We start from the raw sequence: 25,136 nt of genomic DNA, 5'->3' as shown, positions 1-25,136 counted from the left end.
ACCGAAGGGCAGTCCCCAGCCAGCTGCCAGGGAGCCCGGACCAGGGCCTGCCACCCACTTAGTAAAACAGGCCCCCAAATGACATTTCCTGGGTGGTATTAAACAAATGCCTTGTCATAATATTTGTGCTAAATTGCCTTTGTGATTTTTCTAAGCTCCTAGGCTGGCTCAAAGAGAAACCTTTGAAAAGAAAGCCGGCTTAGCAGAAAGGTCAGGGATTTGAAAACCAGTGAGATGAGGCAGCCGGGCATCGTCCTGAGCAGCTACAGCTAATGGCCAGCAAAGGGACAGGCCCTGGTGGCTACCAGCTGGTGCCTTCCCCTGAGGGGCTACCAATAGAGGAGGGCAGAAGGCACCGTTGCTGGCAAGACCCGATGTTACCATGAGTCTTGGGATGGCAGGGATGCAACGAGCACCTTGGGTCTCAAGATGGCATCGTTACGTCCTTTTGTGGCTTGGACACTCAGGTCCCAACCCCGTGATCTCTTGACTGGTGGGTTTGTCTACCAGAGAGCAAACATGGTCTAACCGGTGGGGCTTTAAAGCAACCTCTGTTGGCCAGGGCACTTCACCTGCAACCCCCTGAAGGTGCCACACGGGTAGCTCAATAGCGTTTGATGCACAGCTGCTCGCCAAGCACCTACTGTGTGCCCACACGGCCAGCTTCAGTAACAGCCTGGCTCCAGGAGCACCTGCCCATTCAGGACAAAACTGAGGCACAGAGGCAGAAACACTGGCCCAGTCAAGCAGCAGGGCCCAGTTTGAGCACGTGTGGTCTGAACCAGCTGTATTGGCCTCTGGCAGAGGGACACTGGTGTTTGCTTTGAAAGCTAAATGCTTAGCACGTAATATCGTGTGCTAGGACTCCCTGGTGAGAACATAGGTTTTGGTGGAACAGGCAAGCCCAAGCCAGCTGAAAACAGGAATACATATTGACCCAGGCTGGCCTTCAGCCAGCTTATTAGACTAAACTTTCCTCTGAGCTGAGGGGGGCTTCCTGGGCCTCACACCCTTAACTTAACTGCCACCCCTGACACACACACACTGTCCTCAGCCTACTGGTTTCCTATTCCCAGTACAGCAGGTACAGCCAGCCAGCCACACAGGGACAGGGACAGGCCCTGAGGCTGTGACTCCAGACCACCCCTCCCAAACCCCACCCAGCACAGACTCTCAGGGTGACTTCTGATGACCAAATCCAGGTAGTGATAAGGCAGCCACAGTGCCCACTCCCACCCACAGCGGCCACCCCGGGGCACCTGGTGCAGGACCCCAGCTTGCATGCAGAGGGGTGTTGCTTTGTTCCCTGCTTTCTGCCCCCCTCATCCACCCCACCTAGTTGTGCCAGAGCCCCAGGCACCCAGCTTCTCACACGAAACTAGACAGGCACCCCAGAAGGAGAGGTGGCCCAGCCATCCCCTCAGGAAGCCCCCCCTTGTCCCCTTCCCCTGCTGAGCAAGCTGGAGTTGAAGGAGCGGGGAGGAGGCAGCTCCCTTCCTGGGGGCGTGAAAGTTGGAAAGGCGGAGAGAGGAGGGCGTGTTGCCTGGGGGAGGGTGCCTGGAAACAGCCAACAACATCCCTACCAACCCACCGGAATCCAGTTCCCTGGGGCACTCTCTGCAGCCTTATTGCCCCTGGGATCCTTCAGGGCCGCCTCCTAACCCCTTCCAGCGCCCCCCTAGGCTGGGAGCCCCCCCTTGGCGCCGCCGCTCAGTCTCGGTGGGGAGCCCGTCAGGGTGTGTGTGGGGGTAGATGTGCGGGGTGTGCATGCGCGGAGAGCGTGAGCGAGGTAGTGAGAGCGGCAAGGCAGCCGTGAGTGTGCACCACTCTGTGCCACAGGCTCGCCCCACAGCCCAAGCCGGCCGGGAAGGGCAGGAACTGCAGGGTCTGGAGAAGCCAGGGTAGGAGCAGAGCCGAAGGAACCTGCAGTCGGGAGCCAGGAGTCAGAGGAGGAGCGGAGCCTGGAGCCCCGGGTGAGCACAAGTCCCTAGCGCTCCAGGGGGCTCAGTCTGGTGGGGCTTTCCCCGGCTGGAAGCGCACCCCCTTGCCCTCCCTCTGGCTCCTTCCACCGTCCCTGCCTGAGACACGCCCAATCCCTCCGGATTTCCACCAGAGGCACTAGACAGAGCTCCGGACTCCAACCAGCACTGCGCCCAGCCCAGCGCACCCACCATGCGCCTTAATAGCTCAGCGCCCCGCTCCCGGGGTGCCCACCCCTTCCCGCTGCCACCATCGGGGCTGGAGGAGGCGCTGCTGGCCCCGAACTCAGACAACACCTCAGAGCCTGAGCGAGCCTGGCCCGGCAGCGACCTGGATGTGGACACGGACATCTACTCCAAGGCTCTGGTGACTGCCGTGTACCTGGCACTCTTTGTGGTTGGCACAGTGGGCAACTCGGTGACGGCGTTCACGCTGGCGCGCAAGAAGTCACTGCGGAGCCTGCAGGGCACGGTGCACTACCACCTGGGCAGCCTGGCGCTGTCCGACCTGCTCATCCTGCTGCTGGCCATGCCGGTGGAGCTGTACAACTTCATCTGGGTGCACCACCCCTGGGCCTTCGGAGACGCTGTCTGCCGGGGCTACTACTTCCTCCGGGACGCCTGCACCTACGCCACGGCCCTCAACGTGGCGAGCCTGAGCGTGGAGCGCTACCTCGCCATCTGCCACCCCTTCAAGGCCAAGACCCTCATGTCTCGCAGCCGCACCAAGAAGTTCATCAGCGCCATCTGGATCACGGCCGGCCTGCTGGCTGTGCCCATGCTCTTCACCATGGGCCAGCAGAACCGCGGGGCTGACGGGCAGCACCCCGCCAGCCTGGTGTGCACGCCTGTCGTAGGAATGGCTGCCATCAAGGTCATCATCCAGGTGAGTGCCTCTTCAGGGGAGAGGGCTGGGAAGACACGGGGGTCTCTCAGGGCAAGCCTGCCAGGCACCCACTCAGGAAAGCCCAGTGTGTCTCTTTCCTTCACCCCCAAAGTAGCTTCCCGTGTGTGTACCCTCTGGGTGCAGGGAGCTGGAGAAACATCCCTGAGAAACGTTACTCCTGGGAAACTGGGGGGAGCCGAGGGAGGGGCCGGGGCTCAGCAGCCGCCTGACCCCCCTTCTTCCCGCCCTTCACTCCAGGGCTGTCAGGTCCCAGCCCTTTATCTCATCCCCCCTATTAAAGGGGGCGGGAACCTCAGGTCATGACCTCCCGGGGGCCTCGGTGGGCCTCAGCTGCCTCCGGGTTCCCTGAGTGCTGGTGCCTCATCTTCCTGAAGAGAGTCCCCTGCACAGGCTTCTCAAAAAGCATCGTGTCCCCAGAAGCCGGGTCTGTCTCCTCTGCCATGATGCCCACAGGCTGCCCGGTGCCCGCCGGCTGCCCTCCCACCCCATGCTTGGGAAGCCAGCTGATCTGGTTTAGCCTTGGTTTCCTCACCTATGGGCAATCGGGCAAAGGGCTCAGGAGAGAGCTGTGGAAGTGCTGGCAGCTGCTGCCCGCAGAACCGCTCGGAGGCGCTGGCATTAGCGGTGGTGATGTTGTCTTTGCTGGACAGATTCCGAGGAGTCTGGGCGTGGTGGCAGGTGGGAGTGGGCCAGCTGCTCTCCCAGGGTCTGAGCAAAGGGCCATAGGGACCCAGGCCGGGTCCCAACCTGGCAATCGGCTTGGAGGAGGGACCTGGCAAGGTGGGGGTCAGGCAGGGGCCGCCAGGGGAAGGCATCCAAGGAGGAGGTCCTGGCAGAAGTGCCACTTGGAGTGGCATTGTGGCCCTAGGACATGGGCAGTCATGGCGGTGCAGGGCGAGATAGGGAGGCCAAGGGATGGAGGGGCAGGGCGGGGCTGGAGGAGGGGGCGGAGCGGCGCTGTCCCTGTCCGGCTGTGGTCTCACGCCAGAGCCACACCTGCTCCCAGACTTGTGCTGCTGCATCTGAAACCCAGACTCGGTGGCATAGGGTTGGCAGAGTGGCAGGCACTGTCGTCTGTCTGTACGTCAGTCCCTGGGCTGTGGCTTCGTGGGCACAATTAAGCTTCGGGTCCCCGTTACCCGCGCTGAGGGCTTGTGGCTACAGGTGCCCTGTGTGGAGAGCCCCTTCCCCAGGTAGCCACAGGCAGCAGAGGGAGAGCGAGGCTGCCCTCCGCCGCCTCCCTGCGCTGGGGCAGAGGGCGCTGGGCGCACTGATCACGGCGGGCGCCTTTCCCCTTTTCTGAAGTGCCATTTATTTCCTGAAGCCCCTGTCTTGGACCCGCTGTGCCCAGGGGCCTCTCCCAGCCTGCATTAGGAGTCGGGGGGCAGCAGCCACACCACCTGCCTCCAAAGGTGGCAGGTTCAGGACAACTTGCTGCCCACCCAGGAGATGTCTCCACTCAGACCCCAAGGCTCGGGCAGCAGCCATCTGGGTTTGTCAGCATCAGAACAGGAGCAGAGGAAGCACAGCCCCCGTAAAGCCCCCTCTTCTGACCCCCACGGCCCCCGGTAAGTCCCACAGAACACGCACCTGATGGGCATCACTCCACCTCCTGAGGCCATTCCTCTGAGTCCTGTGCCAGCAGCCGTGACACCAAATGTCTGGGGTGTGTTCTGGCCCCTGGCCCACTCGGCACGGTCTCCTGAGCGTGGACGGTGGGCTGGCCTTGTTTCTGCATCTGCATTTGCCAAAGACTTGCTGGTTCCCAGGCCCTGGGAGGGCAGAGCTGCCGTTTCTCTTGAAGGGCCTCAGCTGCACGCTGCTGGGTGCTTAGCGGAGACGCGCATCCCTCTCCCATGGGGCTCCGGCTGTCCCACGTCCTGCGTGGTTCTGCTCCTGTGCAGGAACGAGGTTCTTGCAGGGACACAGCTCGGGCTTCCTGGCAACTTGACAGGTCTGGGCAAACTTCCACCATTTTTTGTTTGTTTGGTTTTTGGTTGTTTTTTTTGTTTTGTTTTTCAAGCCTCACCTGAGGATATTTTTTCTACTGCTTTTCAGAGAGAGTGGAACCAAGAGAGAAAAACATCGATGTGAGAGAGACACAAGGATTGGTTGCCTCCTGCACGCTCCCCAGACCAGGGCCCGGGACCGAGCCTGCCACTGAGGTACATGTGCTTGGCTGGAATCGAACCCCGGACCCTTCAGTCCTCAGGCTGATGCTCTAACCACTGAGCCAAACCGGCCAGGGCCTTCCACTGTTTTTAAAGGGACAAATGGCTAGAGAGGGACTGAGTGCCAGCGCCCGAGCATCTCCCTCTCGTCCTCTGTGTTTGGAGGTGCTGGCCAGTTAGTGGTCCCTTTCCACAAGGGACCTCTTCCAGAGTCACGTCTGTGAGTCCCTCCCGGGCGCTTGCAAACATCATATTTAGAAATGAGGCGGTTTGGTGATAAGATTTCTGAGCAACTTTGAAGAGTCATGAATACAGCAGGGCGCTTCCTGAGCCGGGGCTGGGGGTGACCGCAGGATGAGCAGAGCTGGTGAGGGGGCAGGGCAGCCCCAGGCCAGCAAAGGCCCCGGCGCTGGACCCCGCACCCCGGTCAGCAGGGAGACTGCCAAGTTTCCTGTCCAGTCCCCCTCTGACCCCAATCCTTCCAAACGAACTGTTAGCCACAGGGGTGACTTAGGAGTGGAGGACACTCTGTGAGTGAGTAGTCCCATGCTCGACCCGTGAGGAAGTCCCTCGGAGGGGCAGGGCTGCCCCCGCCCTCTCCCACCGGGCACATGTGGCCCTGCCTGGGTGGTTTGAGTCCTGCTGGCTCCCCTGCCCCTCTGTCTGTCCCAAACTCTGACCTGGGGAGTGTCACAGGTCCCTCTGTCACAGATTCTTGTGTCACTGGCTTCCTGTGGGGCAGGGCCCATGTCAGGTCACACAGTGCAGCAGATGGCCAGGAGGGCTGAGACCCGCAAAGCCTGGGGAGTGTGAGAGTCCTGTTCAGATGCCACTTGGCCAGGCAGGGGCTCCGGAGGCCTGTGTGAGCAGCGGCTGAGGGCTGGTCATGTCTCCTGGCCTCATTCCTGCCATTCCCGGGACCAGGGCCTCTCCTTGGGGCCCGGCCCCCTCATTTGCCACCGCAGGAAACCTCTTTCAGATTCATTGCCAACGAAGTGCCCTCACTGGGGGGGGGGACTTCAGGAGGGGTGGGCCAGCCTGGGTGGGGTGCCCTTCTCCCTGGAGGAGCCCATGAGCCACACTCACCTGCTCAAAGCCCGCTGGCAGGTCAGCCCAAGGCGGCGTCGTGAACACCAGGCCGTTAAGAGCCTGACGTGGTTCTGCGGGGGCAGAGGCAGCCAGGCAAGACCTCTCTCCACAAAGCGGAGGAAAACTGGTCCCAATAAAATCAGGCCACCGATCACCTTCTCGGTGTTTCTGGGCTGTGGCCAGCGACCTCCTCCCTGGACAGCCCTCCGAGGGCACCCCATCCATCCACCTGTTCACTCCCCTCCATCACCGGTTGACGAATATTTGCCTCCGGCTTGAGCTGTAGATGGCCACGTGCAGGACGGTGTGAAGGTTCCTTTCCGTCTGTCCCGAGCAGACACATAGGAGCCAGGTTGCTGGGTCCCTCTGTGCAGGTCACGAAGATTCTCCTCCCTGTTGTCTTCGAGAATCTTTATCATTTTATGTCTTATATTTAGGTTTATGGTCCATTTTGAGTTAATTTTCTATGGGGTGAGATAGGGTGAGATACGAGTGCTTCTTTGCACATAGGTACCTGGCTGGGCAGTGCCCTCCTGAAAAGATATCTCTCCATTGAAGTTTTTGGTACTTTAATCAAAAATCCACTGATCTCCTGTGTCCAAAGTCACCTGTCCCTCCCATCTGAGTGCCTGCACTGCCCCAGCCCTGCGCTGCCTTGACTGCCATCACTCTAGCCTCTCGAGTGGTATGAACTCCCCAACTTCATTTTTCTTTCCTAAAACTGTCTCGGCTGTTCCAGGTCCTTTGTTTCTACATGTATTTTAGAATCTCTTATTCATTGGTGTGTATGGAAAGCCTGCAGCAGTTCCAAGGTCGTGCTCAGCTCTAGGCCAGTGTGGGGAGACCTGCACCCAGCACAAAGCCTGGGACCCCTGAGCCCAGCGCCTCGCTCCATTCATTCGGGGCCCCTTCATTCGTTCCACCAGCAGTTTTCAGCATGCAGAGCCTACACATACATAAATCCCTTTGTGTTTTCCCTGGTGGGCCCGCTTTCCTACTTCCTTGCATATCTACTCAACTTATTCATACTAGACACTGTAAGGGACACATGGAAGGGACTCCAGATGCTGTTATCTTTCTCTGAGGGGTGGACATTCTCACTCTAGCCCGCTGCTCAGTGCAGATCGATCTCTCGAGCTTGGGCAGACTCAGTTTCACACCTCATTAGTGCAGCCCGGTGGGAAGCGGGGCCCTTCTAACTTGGGAGGACTCCAATCCCAACCCCATCCCCTCTGCAGATTTTGTTGGTTAGTCTTAGGCTTACTTGGGGGAGGTGTAGCGTGGACCTTCCCCTAGGGTGTGGTCCTCCTAAGGTGAGCACTTTTGGCATCTCAGCAGGACACTCAGGTGTTAACGAGGCCACTCCCCTCCAGCTGTCAGGATGCCAGGCTCCCCTGCCCAAGCCTTCTATGGTTTCGGTTTCATCTGCGCCCACAGTCCCCAGGCAGGCCCGTCACAGGCTCTGTCCTGCAGGTCTCCCCCTCAGGTGCTTCAAGCTACCCAGCTGCCCCCAGCTCCCATCTCTGCCTTCTCAGCTGCAATAGCCTTGCCCTGCCCAGACCCAAGCTCCTCATGTCACAATCACAGAAATGTCCCCACGAAGCGAAGCGGGTGACTGTGGGGCCGCGTCTCTCACTGCGGCTCGTCCAGGGTCTGAAAACCCCTGCTTGATACACTCTTCACAGTCGTATAGCTGCTTGTACAGGAGACACAGTCCAGGACACCAGGTGGAGTCTCCTGTGGACTTGAACACTACCCATTTCAAATGCGTCAAGGTCGTTGATGGTAAAGGACTGGTGCAGAAGAATTATTAAAACAACCTTGCAAAAGGATACATAACAGGAAACAGTCACCTGAGAAACAAGGCTGAAGGCGGCACTGTGTTTGGGTAAAGCTTAGACTGAGGTTAGGGGAGAGCCACTTTATTTACGCTAAAACATTTTTAGTTCATTGTCTGTTGAAAGGAGAATGGATTGTAAATTCCAATCACTCTCCCTTGACACATTCAGTGGTTAAGAGCATTCTTCAGAGAGTTCTGTGCCCTTGCAACTCAACAACGGTTCCTTTCTTTAAAAACACGCCTCTTCCAGCCCCCCCCCAGCTTCGGAGAGTCCTGGGGCTGTTTGGGAATTGAACCACAAAGCCTCTGGCTCCCGAGTGTCAGGAGACAGTGGAAGTTCATCTGGGTCTTGTCACTTGGGAGACCCATATGTCGAGCCATCTAGGACATGGTCTGGAGCCAAAATCAAAGACTCGCTTGGTTGTAAGTCAGTCAGCCTGGGCTCCACGCCCAACAGGATGCGCAGGATCGGAAGCAGCTGTCAGGGGTCAGTATTTATATCCCAGGCTGAGGGAGAAGCAGTGGCATCTGTGCTGACCCCTCTCCCAGGACCTCCGGATCTGGGCTCACCTGCCACTCCCATCGACACCAGCTGCTTGCAGGAGACTTTCAAGGGGAGAAGCACCAAAGAGAGGCAGGGGTCCAGCCCGGGACCCTCTCGAACACACCGCCTGGAGACCCTTCTCTGGACTGTCCTCAGTGTGGGAGCCCTGTAACTTCGCCCGTTTATTTCCCTCTCTGGCAATGGGCCTGGGGAGGCAGGACTAGCCCACGGAAGAGCACTTGGACTTCCGATGAGCTTGCTCCAGTGGCCTCCAGGTGGTCTGCCCACCTTCCCGTGACAGCAGACCAAGCACACAACCAACGTCCAGGGCAGGAGGCAGGACAGAACCTGTGAGCAAGGGCTCAGCAGCCGAGTCCTGGTGGTCCCAAACCCATGTGGCTTTTGCAGGAGGCAAGAAGGAGAGAGGCTACCCAAAGGCCCCTCTCTCCCCACAGGCTAGCACAATGCCTGGCTCCCTGATTCTGCCCAGCCTTAAGGCCCATTTTTTAGAGGTGGACTGTCCTCTCAGGGGACTTGAGCCACACCAGGGGACATCTGTTCCACCTCTAGCCTCCAGAGAGTTGGAAGAGGGGCAGATGAGGGCACAGCCTTGTCCAGGCCCAGGACTTGGAGGGTGCAGGTCTCCCAGGCCCGCTGCTCCCTCAGAGGTCCGTAAGGTTGGGGAAAACACCAGGCAGCCGCAGTGAGCTGCCAAATGGGCACTTGGGTGGTGATCTGGGGTCGGGCTGTGCCCCAGCTGAAAAAGCTTTCCTGGTCCAGGAGGTGCTTCTGGGGTCCCCACCCATCCAACTGGCCTACAGACTAGAATCGGATGACTGCGGGGCGCTGAGACAAGGTCAACCCCGTTCCACTTCCTGCAGCTCATTTTCCTGACAGCTTGTTTAAAGGGTGCCATCTAATGTGTTAAAAGTACCCCCATTTGTGTGAACCGGGTGCTACACTGGAAACACTCAGAAAGCTCCCATTTAATCCCCAGGGCAGGTGCTCGGTCCTGAAAACGCTCTAACCCCAAACATCTTTTGTCATGAAGGCCTCAGGGAGCTCCACGGGCCTCTCGAGTGTACATACTAGTGGCCTGGGGGCCATGGTCACAAAGCCCTGTCCCAGCCCTGGGTCTGACAAGACTGGGGCCAAAAGGAGCTCTCCTTTGGCCTGGGACCTGCCATGTTCCACCCAGACTCAGCAGGTCAGCAGCCCTGGGACTTGAGCCCCTGGCCACCTCCCCCCAGCCGAGGGGGCATTTAAAGAGTTTAGAACCGATTTTAGCTATTTCTGGGGGACCCCCTGCTGAGCTTTAATGGAATCCTTCCCTGATCTTTTAAACTAATTCACAAAATATACGTGCACCCATGGATCAACTCTTCCCAAAATTGAGAGCTGGGGTCATGATGCAGGAGCCACAATTAAACCCAAACACAGATGTGCCAGAAATCAGACACAGATCTCCAGGGAGGCTCCGATTTCCAGGACACGGAGGCCCGGCCACAGCTGTCTGGGAACTTCCACTTTCATTGCCAATAAATTAAACTCGCTTTCATTTCTCCTGCCCTGGGGAAAAGGCCCTGCCAGAGGGTGGAGCCAGGAGGACCGGCTCTTTAGGACAAAAACCAGGGTGGGGCCCGGCCCCAGGGGTGGAAGACAGGCCCGTGAGACCCCTCACTCTGCACCCATGTCCCACCTGTAAGATACGGCCAGTGTCCCCACCGCCTACACGTGGTTCCAGGAGACCCCACAGCTCCCGTGCTGGGCAGGCCTTTCAACACGGAAACCCTGCGCACGCATGGACGGTTTTCTTCCTGCTTTACTGGTTAGGGCCGGGTAGTGCCATCACCCACAGATAGCAGGACGCCCGAAGCGCAAAAGCAGGGATCACGGCTGCCCCTCGCGGGAGGCTGCGGGAGGCTGCGGGCACAGCAAGGCTCTGACCTCGCGAGTCTCCCCGGCAGGTGAATGTTACACCGTCCACACTGAGTGTGGCTTGGAAGCCAGCTGGCTGTGCCTGCGTCCGTCTGCCCCTCTGCATCCCCTCAGGACATCGTGACACTGGTGGCTGGGGGTGGCTGCCACGCTGGGCGGAGAGCAGGGGAAGGAGTGGGCTTAGCCCCACCTGTGCCTGCAGGGCTGAAGGGCTCCAGGTGCTCCTGGATTGGAAACGTTCTCTCCAAAACCAACTGAGGCCCAGTCACGGGCAGAGCCTGCGCCTGCACCCACGGCCCCATGAACTGTAACTGTGTGTGGGGGCTCTGCAATGACCCCTACATTCTACCCTGGCCGCTTGGCACCTAGTCCATTCACAGAGCCCCAAACCTCGACGCAGGGGCAGAAGCAAGGGCTGGGGGCCGGCAGATCTGGGGGACAGATCTCAGTGAAGCCCAGCCAGGAGTTTGCCAGGAACTGGTGGGTCCACGTGTGGGAGCGAGGCACGAACCACTGGCCTCTGCCACCAAAAATGAACAGGCTGTCGTCGCCCAGGGCTGTGCTTCCTTCCCTGAGACGGGCCCTTCCAGCAGGTGTGTCTGGAGCCAACTTCTGTGCTCGGTGAGGCTGCCGGCATCAGCAGCTGTGGCTCTGAGAAATGTCCTTGTGACTGCCACTGGGCAGTGGCTCTGAGCCCCCGGCTGGTGGTGGAACAGTTGTGCAGGCAGCACAGACGGGCAGCTGGCCCTGGATCTGACAAGAACACGTGTCCAACACGGCTGGAGGGAGAGCCTTGGGCCGGAACTCGTGGCCCTTGGGACAGTTATCGTCTCCGGCCCTAAAGATTTTACAGCAAGTGGCCCCTGTGTCTTGGGAATCCACACAGACAGCCCACAGGGAGCCTGTGTCCCTAGACCCAGTGCAAGACCTCTGTCTGCAGGAGCCTCCTGAAGGCCAGCGTGGAGCTGAGGGGTGGGCAAGGAGCCGGAGCCCCACACAGCCACCTCTGGTATAAGACAACTCCCCTCGTCCCCACTTCCACTCTTTTGTTCCTGGGTTCATTTTCTCTCCTGCCCTTCCCCGCCTTCTCTCCTCCTGCTGGAGTCACAGTGGGGTGGCCTAGGCCTGAGGGCATTGCTGACATCTGGGTGAAAGGGGCCTCTGGCAGTTGGCAGCTTTGAAGTTGCAGAACATTCTCTAGTGAGACCCCACCATGGGCATTGTCACATCCTGGCAGAGAGGAGTGGCACCAGGCAGGCGTGTCCCGGGAGCCACAGAAAGAACTGCACATGGTTATCTCGGGGCCATGAATATTCATCCAGCATTGGACTTGCAGATTCCAACGATTTAAATGTCATAAACTGTGTGGACACATCGGAGAAGACCCATCAAAGCAAATGAATCTTGATTACCCATCATAGCGGGGAAACACCATCGCAGTCCTGGCACTGCCACCCGAGGCTCCTCCACAGGATAGTCCTTCAGAGTTGCAGCTCTGGGGACAGAAACTAATGCCAACTGGGGGTACTGGAGCTGCTGCAACCTCCTGAAGCAGTGGGCCCTCTGGCAGAGCCTCACTCCTCTGTGGGCTGGGGCGTTGGCGCCCCCCCCAGGGGACTCAGTCCGGGATCCACTCCAGCTTTCGAGGTCGGGAAGAGAGTTCTAGAAAGCTCAGCTGCAATAGACACGCTCAGGGCAGCTGGGGAGGGCGCTGCAGGTGGTCTGGCTTCTGGGGGGGGGGGCAGAGAGGGAAAAGGAGAGGACACTGCCTGCTGCCTGACTTAGGTCCCAGCTGGTGAGAAGACAGTTCAGGCTGGTGAGCAGCCAGCGTGGGAGGGTCGTGGCTGTGATGAGTGTGTGATTAACACACCACCTCAGGGAGGCCTTGCGGCAGCCCGCCTGTGATTGCTCGGTCACTGCCCTTCACCCTCGCAGCCCACTGTGTACACTGTGTCTGCTTTTGTCACATAACTGCTGGAGGATTTTTAATCTCATTTATGCTGCTGTGCTATGTGCATTGGGCTGTATGGCCATGGACTCGGGGGATTTCGTGGCTTTGGGTGGTCTCCCAGAGCCCGCCCAGGCTTTCCCAGGTTAGGGTGCCCTGTTATGGGACAGCACACCCTTCCATTTGCCAAATGCTGTGGACTGAATGTTTGTGTCCCCCAAATGCATGTGTTGAAATCTAACCCCAGTGTGATGGTGTAGGAGGCGGGACCTTCGGGAGGCAGTGAGGTCATGAGAGTGGGGTCCCTGTGATGAGGCCAGAGAGCCCCCTGGCCCTCTTTCTGCCCCATTAGAACACAGGAAGGTGCCCCCACCAGAATCTGTCCCTGCCAGCACCCTGATCTGGGCCTTCCTTCCAGAGCTGTGGGAATTAGATTTCTGTTGTTTTTAAGCCACTCCATCCCTGGTACTTTGTTAGAGCAGCCAGTCATTCATTCGTTCATTCACCAGTATTTGAGTGACAGTGGGGTGCCAGACTCTGTCCCCAGGCAGCTAACTGGGGGTGGGGCTGGGGGTGGGGGCAGCAGCCGGAGAACAAACATGTACCATCTGATCTAAAAGAAAAAGCAGACGACCCTCTCCACCCTCTCCCGGGTGCTTAGGGGACACCTGGACCCTGGGCCCAGGCAGAGGGGCAGCGCCAGGCACTCAGGGCAGCCTGCCCGTCTGTGCCAGAGAAGTCAGCCTGTCCCCACATGATCTTGCCTCCCTGGCCAACCCCAGTCAGTTCTGCAAATTCCTGTGACTGGCAGCAGAAGAGGCGGGCGGCAGGCAGGGAGGGAATGAATGCCTCATTTGCTTTCCTCAAAGGCTGCCACTGGTTCAGCCAGACAGCTCTCACCAACAAAAACTCCAGTGGGACGGGCTTCCAGCTCCGAGAGTCCAACCAATGAACCAATTATGTTTTTGTGACAAACCGTTATTAGGAGGGAGATTAAATTCCTTTTGTGGGTGGAGGAAGGGTGCAGAAGAAATGGTTCTGTGACAGGGCAAAGTGCCTGGCTCCCGGGAACAGCCTCCCCACCCTCCCGAGTCTGAACAGGCAGCCAGGGCCTGGGCAACGGGCAAGAACCAGAGCCCAGGGCCAGGAGCAGGTCTGCGAGGCTGCCTTCCTCTTGTGGACAGACAGGGTCTTCCAGGTGCCCCCATGAGCAGGAAACAAGCCCGGCCTAAGGAGGGGCCGTGCCCAGGTCCCTTGACAAGACCCAAACCTTGGCTGCCTTGCTGCTCATTCCAGGTCTAGAAACGTGGCAATGGAGGCCCTTCCTTCACCCTCAGCGACCCTTCCCACACGCATGTGCGGGAGCACGGCAGTCTCATGTCCACTGGGCCTGTGTCCCACGTGAGCCGATCGAAAAGAGGAATAGGGATGGAGAGAAGAATGGCCTCCAGTCAACATGGTTGTCGTGCTTTGGGACTATGCCGGCACCACATGGGTCGTTCCCCTGCACTCGCCTGTCCTTTCCTTACCAATTGATCTTGTCCTAAGAGAGAATCACAGCCAGGCTTGCACACACAGTGGGGCTGAGTGGGGGCGGGGGCGCAGGACCCTTCGTTTCTAAGTCAGGTTTGCTCCTAATCTCAGCCATTCTGGGAGGAAGCCCAGGAGGGGGCCTGCTGAAGGAACACAAAGCGTCACACCCTGGGGGTTAAGCCCAGAGCAGAAGGTCCCTCCAAGCCCAGGGCTGGTCAACTTGGGAAGAAACAGCCAATTGTTGGCTTCTCCTTGGGGCTCCCAGGGAACACAGGTGGCCCTGCTCCCAGCCCTCCTCCATCGCCCCTGGGCTCTGGGTCCACCATAATCAGATTCACCTAGAGCAGGGATGGGGCACTAATTCTATTGAAAGGAGCCGAGAGGCTGGGTACAGAGCCAGACGTCACGGGAGCCCAGGGACTGACTCTGCCAGTGGGCAGTAAATTGAAATCTGGAGGGAACAGGATATTTGCGGAACTGCGCACACAATTATATGGCAGGAAAACAATGAAATTGTGGGGAAGGAGACTCAGCTGCCAGCGATGACGGGCACATGCTGGGGTCAGGCTGCGCAGAGCGGGGCAAGTCCCTGGCCCAACTGGGCTTCGGCTGCAGGTGGGACAGCCATTCTGGGGGAAGCCCAGGAGGGGGCCTGGCTTTCCTTTTTTTTTTAAACCTTACCCATGGATATTTTTTCCGTTGAATTTTGGAGAGAGTGGAAGGGAGGGAAGAGGAGAAGAGAGAGAGAGAAGCATGAATGGGAGAGACGCATTGATTGGTTGCCTCCCGTGCACACCCGAACTGGGACAGGGAACCTGCAACCAAGGTCCGCGCCCTTGGCTGGGAATTAAAGCCTCGACATTTCAGTGCGTGAGCCAAAGCTCTGACCACTGTGCGCACCAGCCCGGCGTGGAGATGCTCCCTGTACGCAGTCAGTGCCTGCCTGGGACTCTTGCCGACAGCTCTGAGTGTCCCAGACTTGCAGGACTTCACTGGCCCATGAGCCACTGAGGGATTTTGAACTACTGCCTGGAAAGCCTCTCCCAGCGCCTGTGCAGCCGGGGCTGCAGCTTCCCTGGTGCAGAGCAGAGCACACTCTCTGTGGCTCAGCTGCCGATGGGGCAGAGGCAAAGCTTCCAGAACACGCTGTACTGAGGGAGTTGGCACCACTTTAATCCCTCAAACTCAGTCAGTGCCGACACCTTAGCAAAGTGCAAACAAAAGACTTAGCAAGCCTGATCCAGTCAGCTCGTATTTGAGTGTTGGGGTAAGCAGCAGAAAGACTTTGTCACGAGCAGGAAAACTGTCACAATGTAAGGTGCGGGTGGGGACGGAGAGCTGGGTGCCCCATGTAGGCTGTGGTCTCCGTGTGTTAGGTGACCACTAAGTCTCTTTCTCACCCTAATTCTGTCAGGCATGGAGGTGGGTGCCATGCTCTGGGGTCCAGCATCTACCTACCTGCTCACTGCTCTGACACCTGTCCCTGCCAAGGATTTTAAAAACTCCCTTTGTTACTGCTGGGCAGATGTCCCACTGATCTGAAAATTCTAGTGGCTTTTTAGCAAGTAGATATTTGAGAACACGGCACAGGCCCACGCGCTCCGTGGTTGCCACTCTATGCAGATGGGTTCTGTGCAGTTTGGAGAGGTGCTGGCATGACCAAAAGCTATGCACCCCCAGAACAGATAACAAGCCCCCCCAATCTTTTGGCCAAGGCCAGGCCCCCAGTGCCTATCCTGTGTGCTGCCAAGGGAAGGGGTTCCATCCTACCCCCTTCAGGAGGACACCTCCCCCAGCACAGGTGTAGGGGCAGGTCGGGAGGCCATCTCCCTAATGTGACTGGGGGTCTCCCAGGAGCCGGGCTGGTGCCAGGGCTGCCTCGCAGACAGAATGTGGCTCCAAAGGGCTCCTGTTCTGCCTGGTTCCCTCTCAGGCTGCGGGTGGCCTCTGGCTCTGGTGCGGGGAGACTCCTTTGTCCAGGGCCTGGAGCGGGGTGGGGGCAGAGGATTCCTGCAGAGGTTATGGGGTGCCCCTCATCAGAGGACAGGAAGGGTCTGGGGATAGGTGGGGTGTCCTCTGCCCCTGGCTGGCTTGGTCACTACCCATCCCAGGTCCCTGCACCCACAATGCTCCCTCCCGGCGGCCCCATCTGCGCTGCTGGTCGCTGTCCGTGGTGCTGAACCCAGGGCTCCGGGGGCTCCTGGGCTCCAGCATTCTCTCTTCTCTGAGTCAACAGTGGCTCTGCTCCAGCCTCTCCCAGAAATTCAAAACCAGAGAGGAGCACAGGGCCAGGGCAGAGCAAAGGGCTAGTCAAAGGAAGGAGAGAGAGATGGACAGAGATTCAGCCCTGAGAGGTCACAAAGGACTAGAATTTCTTCTCAAAAATTTGCAGTTACCCCCAAAAAGGCGTCCCCTCTGGGAGCTGGGGGTGGCACACACCCAGCGAAGCCCTCGTCTGGCTGTTGCCTGTGCTCGGTGCGCTCCTCCTGTTCTCCGCTCTCCGCTGTGGACCTGCCCGAGGCCTGCAAATCAAGGGCTCCCAGTGGGTCAGACGGTCTGGGCTCAGAGCTGGGTCTGCATCTTTTCTTCTATAAAGTGATGGTGCCAATAGCTTCTGCCTCGTAGATCGGACACGCGTGTTCGATTGAGGTGGCACGCAGAGCTCTGAGCATGGCATCTGGCTTGTTAACGGTTATCTAAAGGCTGTGTACCAACTAGAGAGTGGGGTTTAGAGGCACTAAATGTCCTTTATTATGTTGAGTCAAAATCTGCATGTTAGAACCACCTAAAGGTGGTGCAGGGCTGAGGCTTGTGGCTGGAAGCAGCTAAGCTAAGCCCTAAGCTGTACAGAATCCACTGGGTCCCCCTCCCTGTGGTGGCCTTTCAGGCAGTAAGATGACTCAGCCCCTCCAAGTCACACACTTGGTCCTGGCGCCCAGTCCTCTGTGTGCCCACAGTTCCAGGGACGTGGGAGAGTCCCACCCCTGAGCCACACCCTGGACTTCTCCTCAGACATGGGGCCCTTGGCACACTGCCCAGTGCTGGTCTGCCTGGTTTTCCAGACCCTTGTCACTATGGACCCTGTGTGTCCTACTGGGCAACAGACCTTTGAACTTGGGTCCCAGCAGCATCTAGAGCATCTAGGTGCCCATTAGATGAGGGACAACCAAGGGCAAAACGTCACCTTGGATGATGTTGGCCCTGAGAAACTCTGGGCTGCTCCAGGAGAGACCTCTCTGCTCTCTCAGATCGGTGTCCCTCTGAAAAGAAGTAGGCCCACGAGCTCCAGCCCCTTCCGGCACCGCCCCAGTCCCAGGGCGGCAAGGTGGCCGGTGTGGTGGTCATGTAATGTGAGACAAGGACCCCTGGCTCCCGTCACAGGGCACATGCCCAGGAGAGGCGAGCCAGGGCTCTCCGCCGGGTGCCCTGGATTCAAGAGGGCCTGTAGGAATCACCCCGCTCCCACTCCCCTCCCTGCATTAGCCGTTGTCGGCATCTTCATTCCTCTCAGAGCCGTCCTGGGCATAAACTGTCCCCTTACTTTAGTGGCACACTAGCTGCTCTGCCCTCGCTCTCTTTTCACTAAACCGTGACCTCGGCCCACACTGTTGGGCTTACTCTCGGTGTCGGCAGGGTGCCCCAAGGCGTGGGTGCATCGCAGCTTATCCACCAGCCTGAACGGCGCGCCCCGGAGGCGCCCTTCATGAAGGCTGTGCGGAACGACCGTGGGTGACGGGCCATCGTTCTGCCCTGAACCCGGGAACCCACTTCATTTCAGCACTTGGTGGGTCTGAGGAGGCTCCTGTTCTGTCCGGAGTCTGCCCTGGAGGTTAAAGGAGGTCGCCCCTGGGAACCTGGGCCAGGCTGGGGCCGGTCACCTGCTGGGGGGTTCCCTGCCAAACCAGCTGGGGGCTCCAGCCTCTCCACGTGGGAGGCTTTGGACAGGAAGCCATTTCTCTCAGACCCTGTGCCACTGAGCCACTGGAGCTTGCAAACATCTAAAGTGGTATTTAGCACCTTCCCACTCACCGCAGTCTGGTGGATGAACTGTGAAGTGGCTTCAATCCGGGGTCTGTCTTTTTGCATAAACACACTGGAATTAATTAGAGAGAAACAGCCGTGTACACCAGTGCGTGGTCTTCAGGAGGGTGGAGTGGGACAGCGACCATCTCAGCAGGATCCCCTAGCCAACCAGAGGGCCAGGGCCTGGGCCAGGCCGTCTGCATCTGAGTCCCGCTCTTCAGTGCCAGGCCTGCCACTCCCGTCTGCAGACATGCCACTGTCCGGGGTCAGCCCTCCCCTCCGGCAGACCTGCCCCTTCCAGCTGCCCCCGACACACACTTTCTTCTTATGGTTTGCCATCTTACTCTGTCCCCCTCACAAAACTACAAATGCTGGGGGGCAGGGACTGGGCAGGGAACTAGCCATAGGACAATTTGCAGAGCAAGAAAATTTTCTCCTTGGGCTGAAACAATGTATGTTCTATCATTAAATTTTATAGAAAATTTTACAGCAGAATTTTACAACAGTGCCTGAGTTACTATTTTTTAAATTCCAACAGTTTAATATATAGAGTGAAAAGTCAAACTTCCATGATTTCCTCTAGCAGTCTTGTGGCCTTTATTTCTGTTTCAATCTTTGCTCCACCTGGATTTTTTTTTTAATTATTATTGTTTTTTGGTATATGAGTTAGGGTCCAAGTTCCAGGAACTAATTTGGGTTGTCTAAAGGGGGGGGAGGAATATTTATTTTGCTCAAGGAAAACTAAGTACAGGAGTGAGGGCTGCAGGCATAGCTGGATCAAGGAGCTGAACCGATATCACAGTGCTCTCCTGTTGCCTGTGCTGGCTTCATTCTTAGGCAGATCCTTCCCACAAGGTGGGAAAATGGGGCCAGCAGCCACAAAAGCACTTTCTCCCTCAGCAGGCCCTGAACAAAAGGCTGTGGCCAGCCCTCATTGGACGGTGATTGGTGTAGGATTGCACTGGCCTGCACTTCTCCAATGAGGGCTGCCTGCCCAGGTCTTCGAATGTGCTGACTGGCCAGCCTGGAGAGGGGGTGGGCAGTTCCAGGGGAGCACAGGGGAGGCCCTGGGAGGGGCAGTGGATGCTGCTGGGCAGAGACAGCAGGCCTGAGGGTGCAGCCTCCTGGCTTTGCAGATGGTCACCCACCTTCTCTGCCCACTTAGATGCTGTCTTTACCACATGCGGTAACATTCTGGTCTCTCCTGCCCTATCCACTCATCTCTGTGCCAAGCTGTCCTCACCAAAGGCTCTCTTCAGTATGCTCTCAGAGCTGGTAAAGCCGGCGCCCCCCCATCCACACTGACCCATCACTTCGCCTCTCCAGAACTGTCCTGGTTTGCCTTAGATTATGGTGTATGTTTTTCCATTTGAATTTTAGAATTAGCCTGTCTATTCCCAAGTCACTCTCATGTTTTATTGGGACAAATGCATACACCAAGCATAGCTCTCCGTTCCCCACATCTGCCCAGGGGCCACGGCTCCCCCTCTGTGGAGCCTCTTTTCCCTCCTGTGGTCACCTCGCACATGGCTGATCGGACGCATTCCTCCGTGCTTGTTGCCGGGTGGGGAGTAGGCTGCTCCTCTCTTCCCAGAAGTGGAGGTAGAGTGCAGAAAAGGGGCACAGCATTAGCCTCCGTCCATGCTGTGAGCTTTGGCAAGAGAAGTCAGACCCCGAGAGTCAGGCACCTCCCTACTGCACTGTCTTATCACCAGGCTGAGGGGTGGGGGAAGCCACGGGAAGGCACCTCCCACCCCCTGGAAGCCTGCGCTGGCTTGAGCACCCTCTCTAAGCCCAGGGCCCAACGTCTGGTCAGGTGGGCCTGCAGGACCGGGGCCTTCTCTGCCCGCCCCCACCAGGACCTCAGGATCAAGGGCCTGGACTTCCGCTGGGGGAGCCCCTGGGGATCTCAGGCCAGACCCCACAGCCCTGCCCGGCCCCCAGAGGCAGCTCTCTATGCCCCCTGCACTCAGTGAGGTGTGGTATTTTAAGTGTTTTGACGTTTAAAATCTGTGTTGGATATGTTTGTTCTGTTTAAATTACACCTGGCTGCGGTGACTCACAGGGAATTGGTACATCCTCTGGGCCCAGGCCCAGCATCCCCCTGCACCTCCATCCAGCTTCCTGCCTGGCTGGGAGCCCTAGAAGCCTTCCCAGAGCTGCCCCTTGGCCCACCTCACTGTCCTGTGGAAAGTGGACTCTCCAAACAGAAAGCAGCAAAACAGAGGGAGGGGACTGCCTCCAGTGTCCAGACCTGCACCCTAACTCGGGAGATGCAGGACTGCAGGTGCCTGGCAGGTGAACAAACAGTGGTGGGTGCTGGGGCCACCAGTATGGAAAAGACCATCCTTGCAAGGGACTGGGCAGCCCTCTCTGGCGTGTTTGTTCTCTGGTTTAGGGAAACCTGTGCAAATGGAACTGGAGACAAGCTGAGGCCCGGGTGGGGTCTGGGCAGGACCTTTGGAGGCCGCTACCAGTGCCCTGAAGAGAGCAGGACAGACTCTGCCAACACTTGGAATCTCTGGCTCTTCTTGGTGGCTGCCTAGGGTTTTGTGGCCATTGTCCACATTTGCAGGACAGAGCTGTGGTTGTCCTCACCCTGGTGTCATATTGTTGAGGAGGCTCTGCTCTCAGGGCTTCAGGCAAACCCAGGTGAGGAGGCGGCAGGAGGGGAACCCCAAGTGCAGACACCCTGGGACTCCCCAGGCCACGGCCAATGCAGGCAGTCTCTCCAGGCACAGCCGAAAGCCTCCTGGAATCTGAGTGCCTCCTCACTCATCCCCGCTTATCCGCGGCCCATCGCTGCTCAGCCATCCACTCTTCCAGTTGTGAGTAGCAGCACCAGCCCCAGGGGAAGACCCAGCCGCCCCCCATTCCAGAAGGCTGAGCAGGTGGCTGCTGCAAAGGCCACTCTCAGCCTGGTGCCATCGAAGGGCCTGGTCAAGTCCAGGTCCAGCTACTTCTGAGCTGGCAACCTTGGCAAGCCCCTCGGCCTCTTTGAGACTCAGTTTCCCCAGATGCAGAGTGACGTGGAGGTGAGAGGTGCTGATAAGAAGCACTTTTCAATACGCTGGGGGGACTGGGGAAGGGTTTGTGTCTAGACGCAAACTGACCGCAGACGGCGAAGCGTGCAGGGCTTGGCCAGCCTGGACGGAGGTCGGGTGGGGCAGCCCAGTGCTCGGGCAGTAACCATGGACGCTCTGCATCCAGACCCGGGAACACAGGGCCTGTCCCTCTGCCACAGCCAGGTCGCCCCAGAGTTTGCCTCCATGCTGCTAGGGGGCTCCCTGAGGTGCCGGAGAGGCTGCAAACCTTCTCCAAGGCAGGAGCTGGGAGCAGGCAGCCTCAAGTCTGGGGATGGGGGCCTGTGTCTGCCAGTCACCCTGGTAGAACAAGTGTCCCCCACATTCTGAGCCCTTGACCCCCAGCGGGCGGGTCTGATAGGCTGTCTCCTCCTTCCCTCCGCAGATCAACACCTTCATGTCTTTCGTGTTCCCCATGGTGGTCATCTCCATCCTCAACACCGTCATTGCCAACCAGCTGACGGTGATGGTCCACCAGGCAGCTGAGCAGGGCCAGGCGCGCACGGCTGGGGACAAGCACAGCTCGTTCAGCATGTCCATCGAGCCGGGCCGGATCCAGGCCCTGCGCCACGGAGTCCGGGTTTTACGTATGTAACCACTAGGCCCCTGAGGGGTATGGGTGGCCAGGGGCCAGCTGTGGGTACCACACCCCCACATGGGGCAAAGTTGAAAGACCTGTAGGGTAGAGCATGTCAGGACCGAGACTCAGAGTGCTCCCTCCACCGGGTCTGTGCTGCTCTTTGCCGCATCCATCCACGCAGCCATTCGCTCGCCCCCGCCCATTCAGCCAGCCAGCCAGCCAGCCTCACACTCATCACTCACTCACTCACTCATTTGTTCGCACAGCCACTCAACAAGCCTCCCCAGTGCTGACTCTGGGTCAGACAGCTCACTCCTAGGGCCAAGCCCCGGCAGCAGAATCAGGGGTCCCCTCTACCTTCCAGCGGAGCACAGGCGGCACCAGAGGAAGCAAACACGCACATCACACGTGTTCAGACAGCGATGAGCAGGAAGAAGAAAAAGCCAGGACCCGGCAGCCAGGAGGGGCTCTCTGAGGAAGTGACGTCCCCCTGAGACCAGCAGGGCCAGGAGCTAATCTTGGCAACAGAGCTGCAGTCTGAGGGCACAGCCGTGCAAAGGCCCTGGGGTGGGGGGACCTGGTGAGAAAGCTGGCTGGTGCTGAATCATGGACTTATCCTTTGTGGCTGGATTATGTCACTGAGAATAAGGTCCTCAAGGTCCATCCATGGAGCATGTGTCACCAGTGGAATTGCTGGAGGTCACTCTATTTTTAATTTTTGGAAGACTGATCATACTGTTTGCCATAGTGGCTGTACCAATTTATACTCCCACCAACGGTAGGTAGGGTTTTCAATTTCTCCACATCCTAGCCAAAAATTATTTTCCTGGGGGTTTTTTTTTGGGGGGGTGGTAGCAGCCATTCTAATGGGTGTGAGGTGGCATCTCATTGTGGTTTGATTTTCATTTTCCTGATGATTGGTGATGCTGAGCATCTTTTCATGTGCTTATTGACCATTTGCATGTCATCTTTGGTAAAATGTCTATTCAAGTTCTGTGTTGCTCACTTATATATATATTTTTAATCCTCACCTGAGGATATGTTTTTTATTGATTTTTTTAGAGAGAAAGGAAGGGAGAAGGGGAGAGAGAGAAGCATCGACTGGTTGCCTCCCACACCCCCCTGGGGATCGACCCCTAGCCTGGGCGTGTGTCCTGACCAGGAATTGAACCCGCAACCCTGCTGTGCGCAGGATGGAGCTCGATTCATCGAGCCACCTGACTAGAGCTGTTGCCCTTTTTGAAGTGGGTTTTATGTTGCTTTGTTGTTGAGTTTTAGAAGTTCTGTATATTAACCCCTTAGCAGATATGTGATTTGCAAATATGTTCTCCCATTTCTATTCTCATCTTTTCACTCTGGACTGTGTCCCTTGACACAGTTTTGAATTTTGAAGTACAAATCATCCACTTTTTCTTCTCTTGCCCGGGCCTTTGGTGGCACATCCAAGAAGTCACTGCCCAGTCGTGTCATGAAGTCTGTGCCCTCATTTTCTTCTGAGAGTTTTATACTCTTTGCTCTTACATTTAGGTCCTGGATCCATTTCCAGTTAACTTTTGTGTATTTTGTATACTTTTGTGTAATTTTTGTGTGAGGTAGGGTCAACTCTACCGCTTTGCGTGTGGATGTCCAGTTTTCCCAGCACCATTTGTTGCAAAAACTTTCCTTTCCCCTTGAACGGTCTTGACACTGGTCGCAATCACTTGGGCACGTATGGGAAAGTTTACTTCTGGGCTCTGCTCTCTGCCGTCGGTCTGCTTGTCCGTTTCTGTCGGGACCACTTGGTTTTGCTCACTCTAGCTTCGTGGTAGGTTTTGAAGCTGGGAAGTTGGGTCCTCCAGCTTTGTTCTTTCTCAGGACTGTCCTGGCTATTCGAGTCCTTTGCGATTCCATAGGAATTTTAGGATGAATTTTTCTGTTTCTACAAGAAATGCCGCTGGGGTTTTGATAGCGATCGCACTGAACCTGGCACCACTTTGGGTGGAATTGACGTCTTCACAGAGTTAAGTCTTCGGGCCCATGAACACGGCACGTCTGAGGCCTGTGTGTGTCTCTGCCCCAGGCGCTGTGGTCATCGCCTTCGTGGTCTGCTGGCTGCCCTACCATGTGCGGCGCCTCATGTTCTGCTACATTTCAGATGAGCAGTGGACCACGTGAGTACCAGGAGGCGGGGCGGGGAGTGTGCCCCCCAAACAGGTGGGGAGCAGAGCCCTGAGAGGAGCAGCTCAGGGCAGGGGTGTGGGTCAGGTGTCCCCCAGTGGGCTCCTGAGTGCAGCTGTGACCAGGACGTGGGAGGACAGGAGGCCGTGGAGGGACAGACGCTGAAAAGCTGCTCGGTGGAGGGACAGGTGGCGGCAGGAAAGGAAAGCGGGTCCTAGGAGAGTCCATGTTGAGACCGGGTTGGAGACGTCCGTAGAGCTGCAAGGAAGGGCTGGCACCACTGGGTGTGGATGTGGGAGGAGAGGTGGCAGCTGGTGGGAGGACAGAGTGGGAGGATGCCAGGGACTGAGAGAGAGACACGTCCATGCTGTGACACTTCACAGCGGGCCTCTCTGAGGCAGCCTCAGGCCCTGTGAGCTCCTTTCTGCACACAGGTCTGCCAGGTCCAGGGGCCCCCGGTTCTTCAAAGTGAAGGGAACTGTCAGGAGGACAAATCTAGGGCAGATGAGAAGTTACAGGGAAGCCCAAGTGAAGAGTTGCTGAAACTCAGGGGTGCCTGGTGGCGAAGCAAGCAGTCTGGTGCGGGAGTGAGATCCCTGCGGGTGGAGGCGAACGGGCCAGTGGTGAGGGGCATAGCTACCCAGAAGATCTGGAGGATGGTCCCTGTCTCGGCTGTTCGGCAGGCCAGGACCCACTGAGCCTTGCCGCCCTGGGGCCTGGGATTCTGCACACGGAGGGGCAGGCAGGGTCGCTGCAGGGAGAGGTGAGAACTGGGACAAAATGAAACCACACCCTGCTTGTAACTCAGCTTGGCTGATAGGTGCCAGGCGAGGCTGCAGTCAGAAATTCCAACTTCTCAGACTCCCAAACCTGGAATTTATTATGAAATGTCCTTAGATCAAAAAATTATGTCTTTTTTAAATTGTCCCAAGCCACCACATCCGCTGGGGGGTGGGCCATGAGTTGTCACTACACACAGTCTGAGCATCCCCTCCCACCCCAGGTTCCTCTACGATTTCTATCACTACTTCTACATGCTGACCAACGCCCTCTTCTATGTCAGCTCCACCGTCAACCCCATTCTGTACAACCTCGTCTCTGCCAACTTCCGCCAGGCCTTTCTGGCCACCCTGGCCTGCCTCTGTCCCCTGTGGACACACAGAGGGAAGAGACCTGCCTTCCCCAGAAAGACCAACAGCGTGTCCAGCAACCATACCTGCTCCAGCAACGGCACCAGGGAAACAGTGTACTAGGGCTGGGGAGGGCTGTGAGGTCAATGCCAGGGAGGAGCCAGGGAGGGGCCTGGAGGGGCCTGGGAGGGGGCTGGGAGGGGGCTGGGAGGGC

The 25,136-nt window shown here is 57.7% G+C and overlaps 1 protein-coding gene across 1 annotated transcript; it reads left to right on the top strand.

Moving 5' to 3' along the window:
• Positions 1-2,172: 2,172 nt before the first annotated feature.
• On the top strand, positions 2,173-25,054 carry NTSR1 (neurotensin receptor 1; the record flags this gene model as incomplete). Its single annotated transcript, XM_081149435.1, has 4 exons — positions 2,173-2,865; positions 21,441-21,642; positions 23,695-23,785; positions 24,796-25,054. 4 exons carry the CDS (start codon positions 2,173-2,175, stop codon positions 25,043-25,045), a joined length of 1,236 nt encoding a protein of 411 aa, XP_081005561.1. The 3' UTR covers positions 25,046-25,054.
• Between the last annotated feature and the right edge of the window lie 82 nt (positions 25,055-25,136).

The sequence above is a fragment of the Miniopterus schreibersii genome (genome assembly GCF_964146895.1).
Source record: "Miniopterus schreibersii genome assembly, chromosome: 10".
NCBI classification, from domain to species: Eukaryota; Metazoa; Chordata; class Mammalia; order Chiroptera; family Miniopteridae; genus Miniopterus; species Miniopterus schreibersii.
Note: the sequence above shows the minus strand (reverse complement) of the source record. Positions and strands in the feature narration are given on the sequence as shown.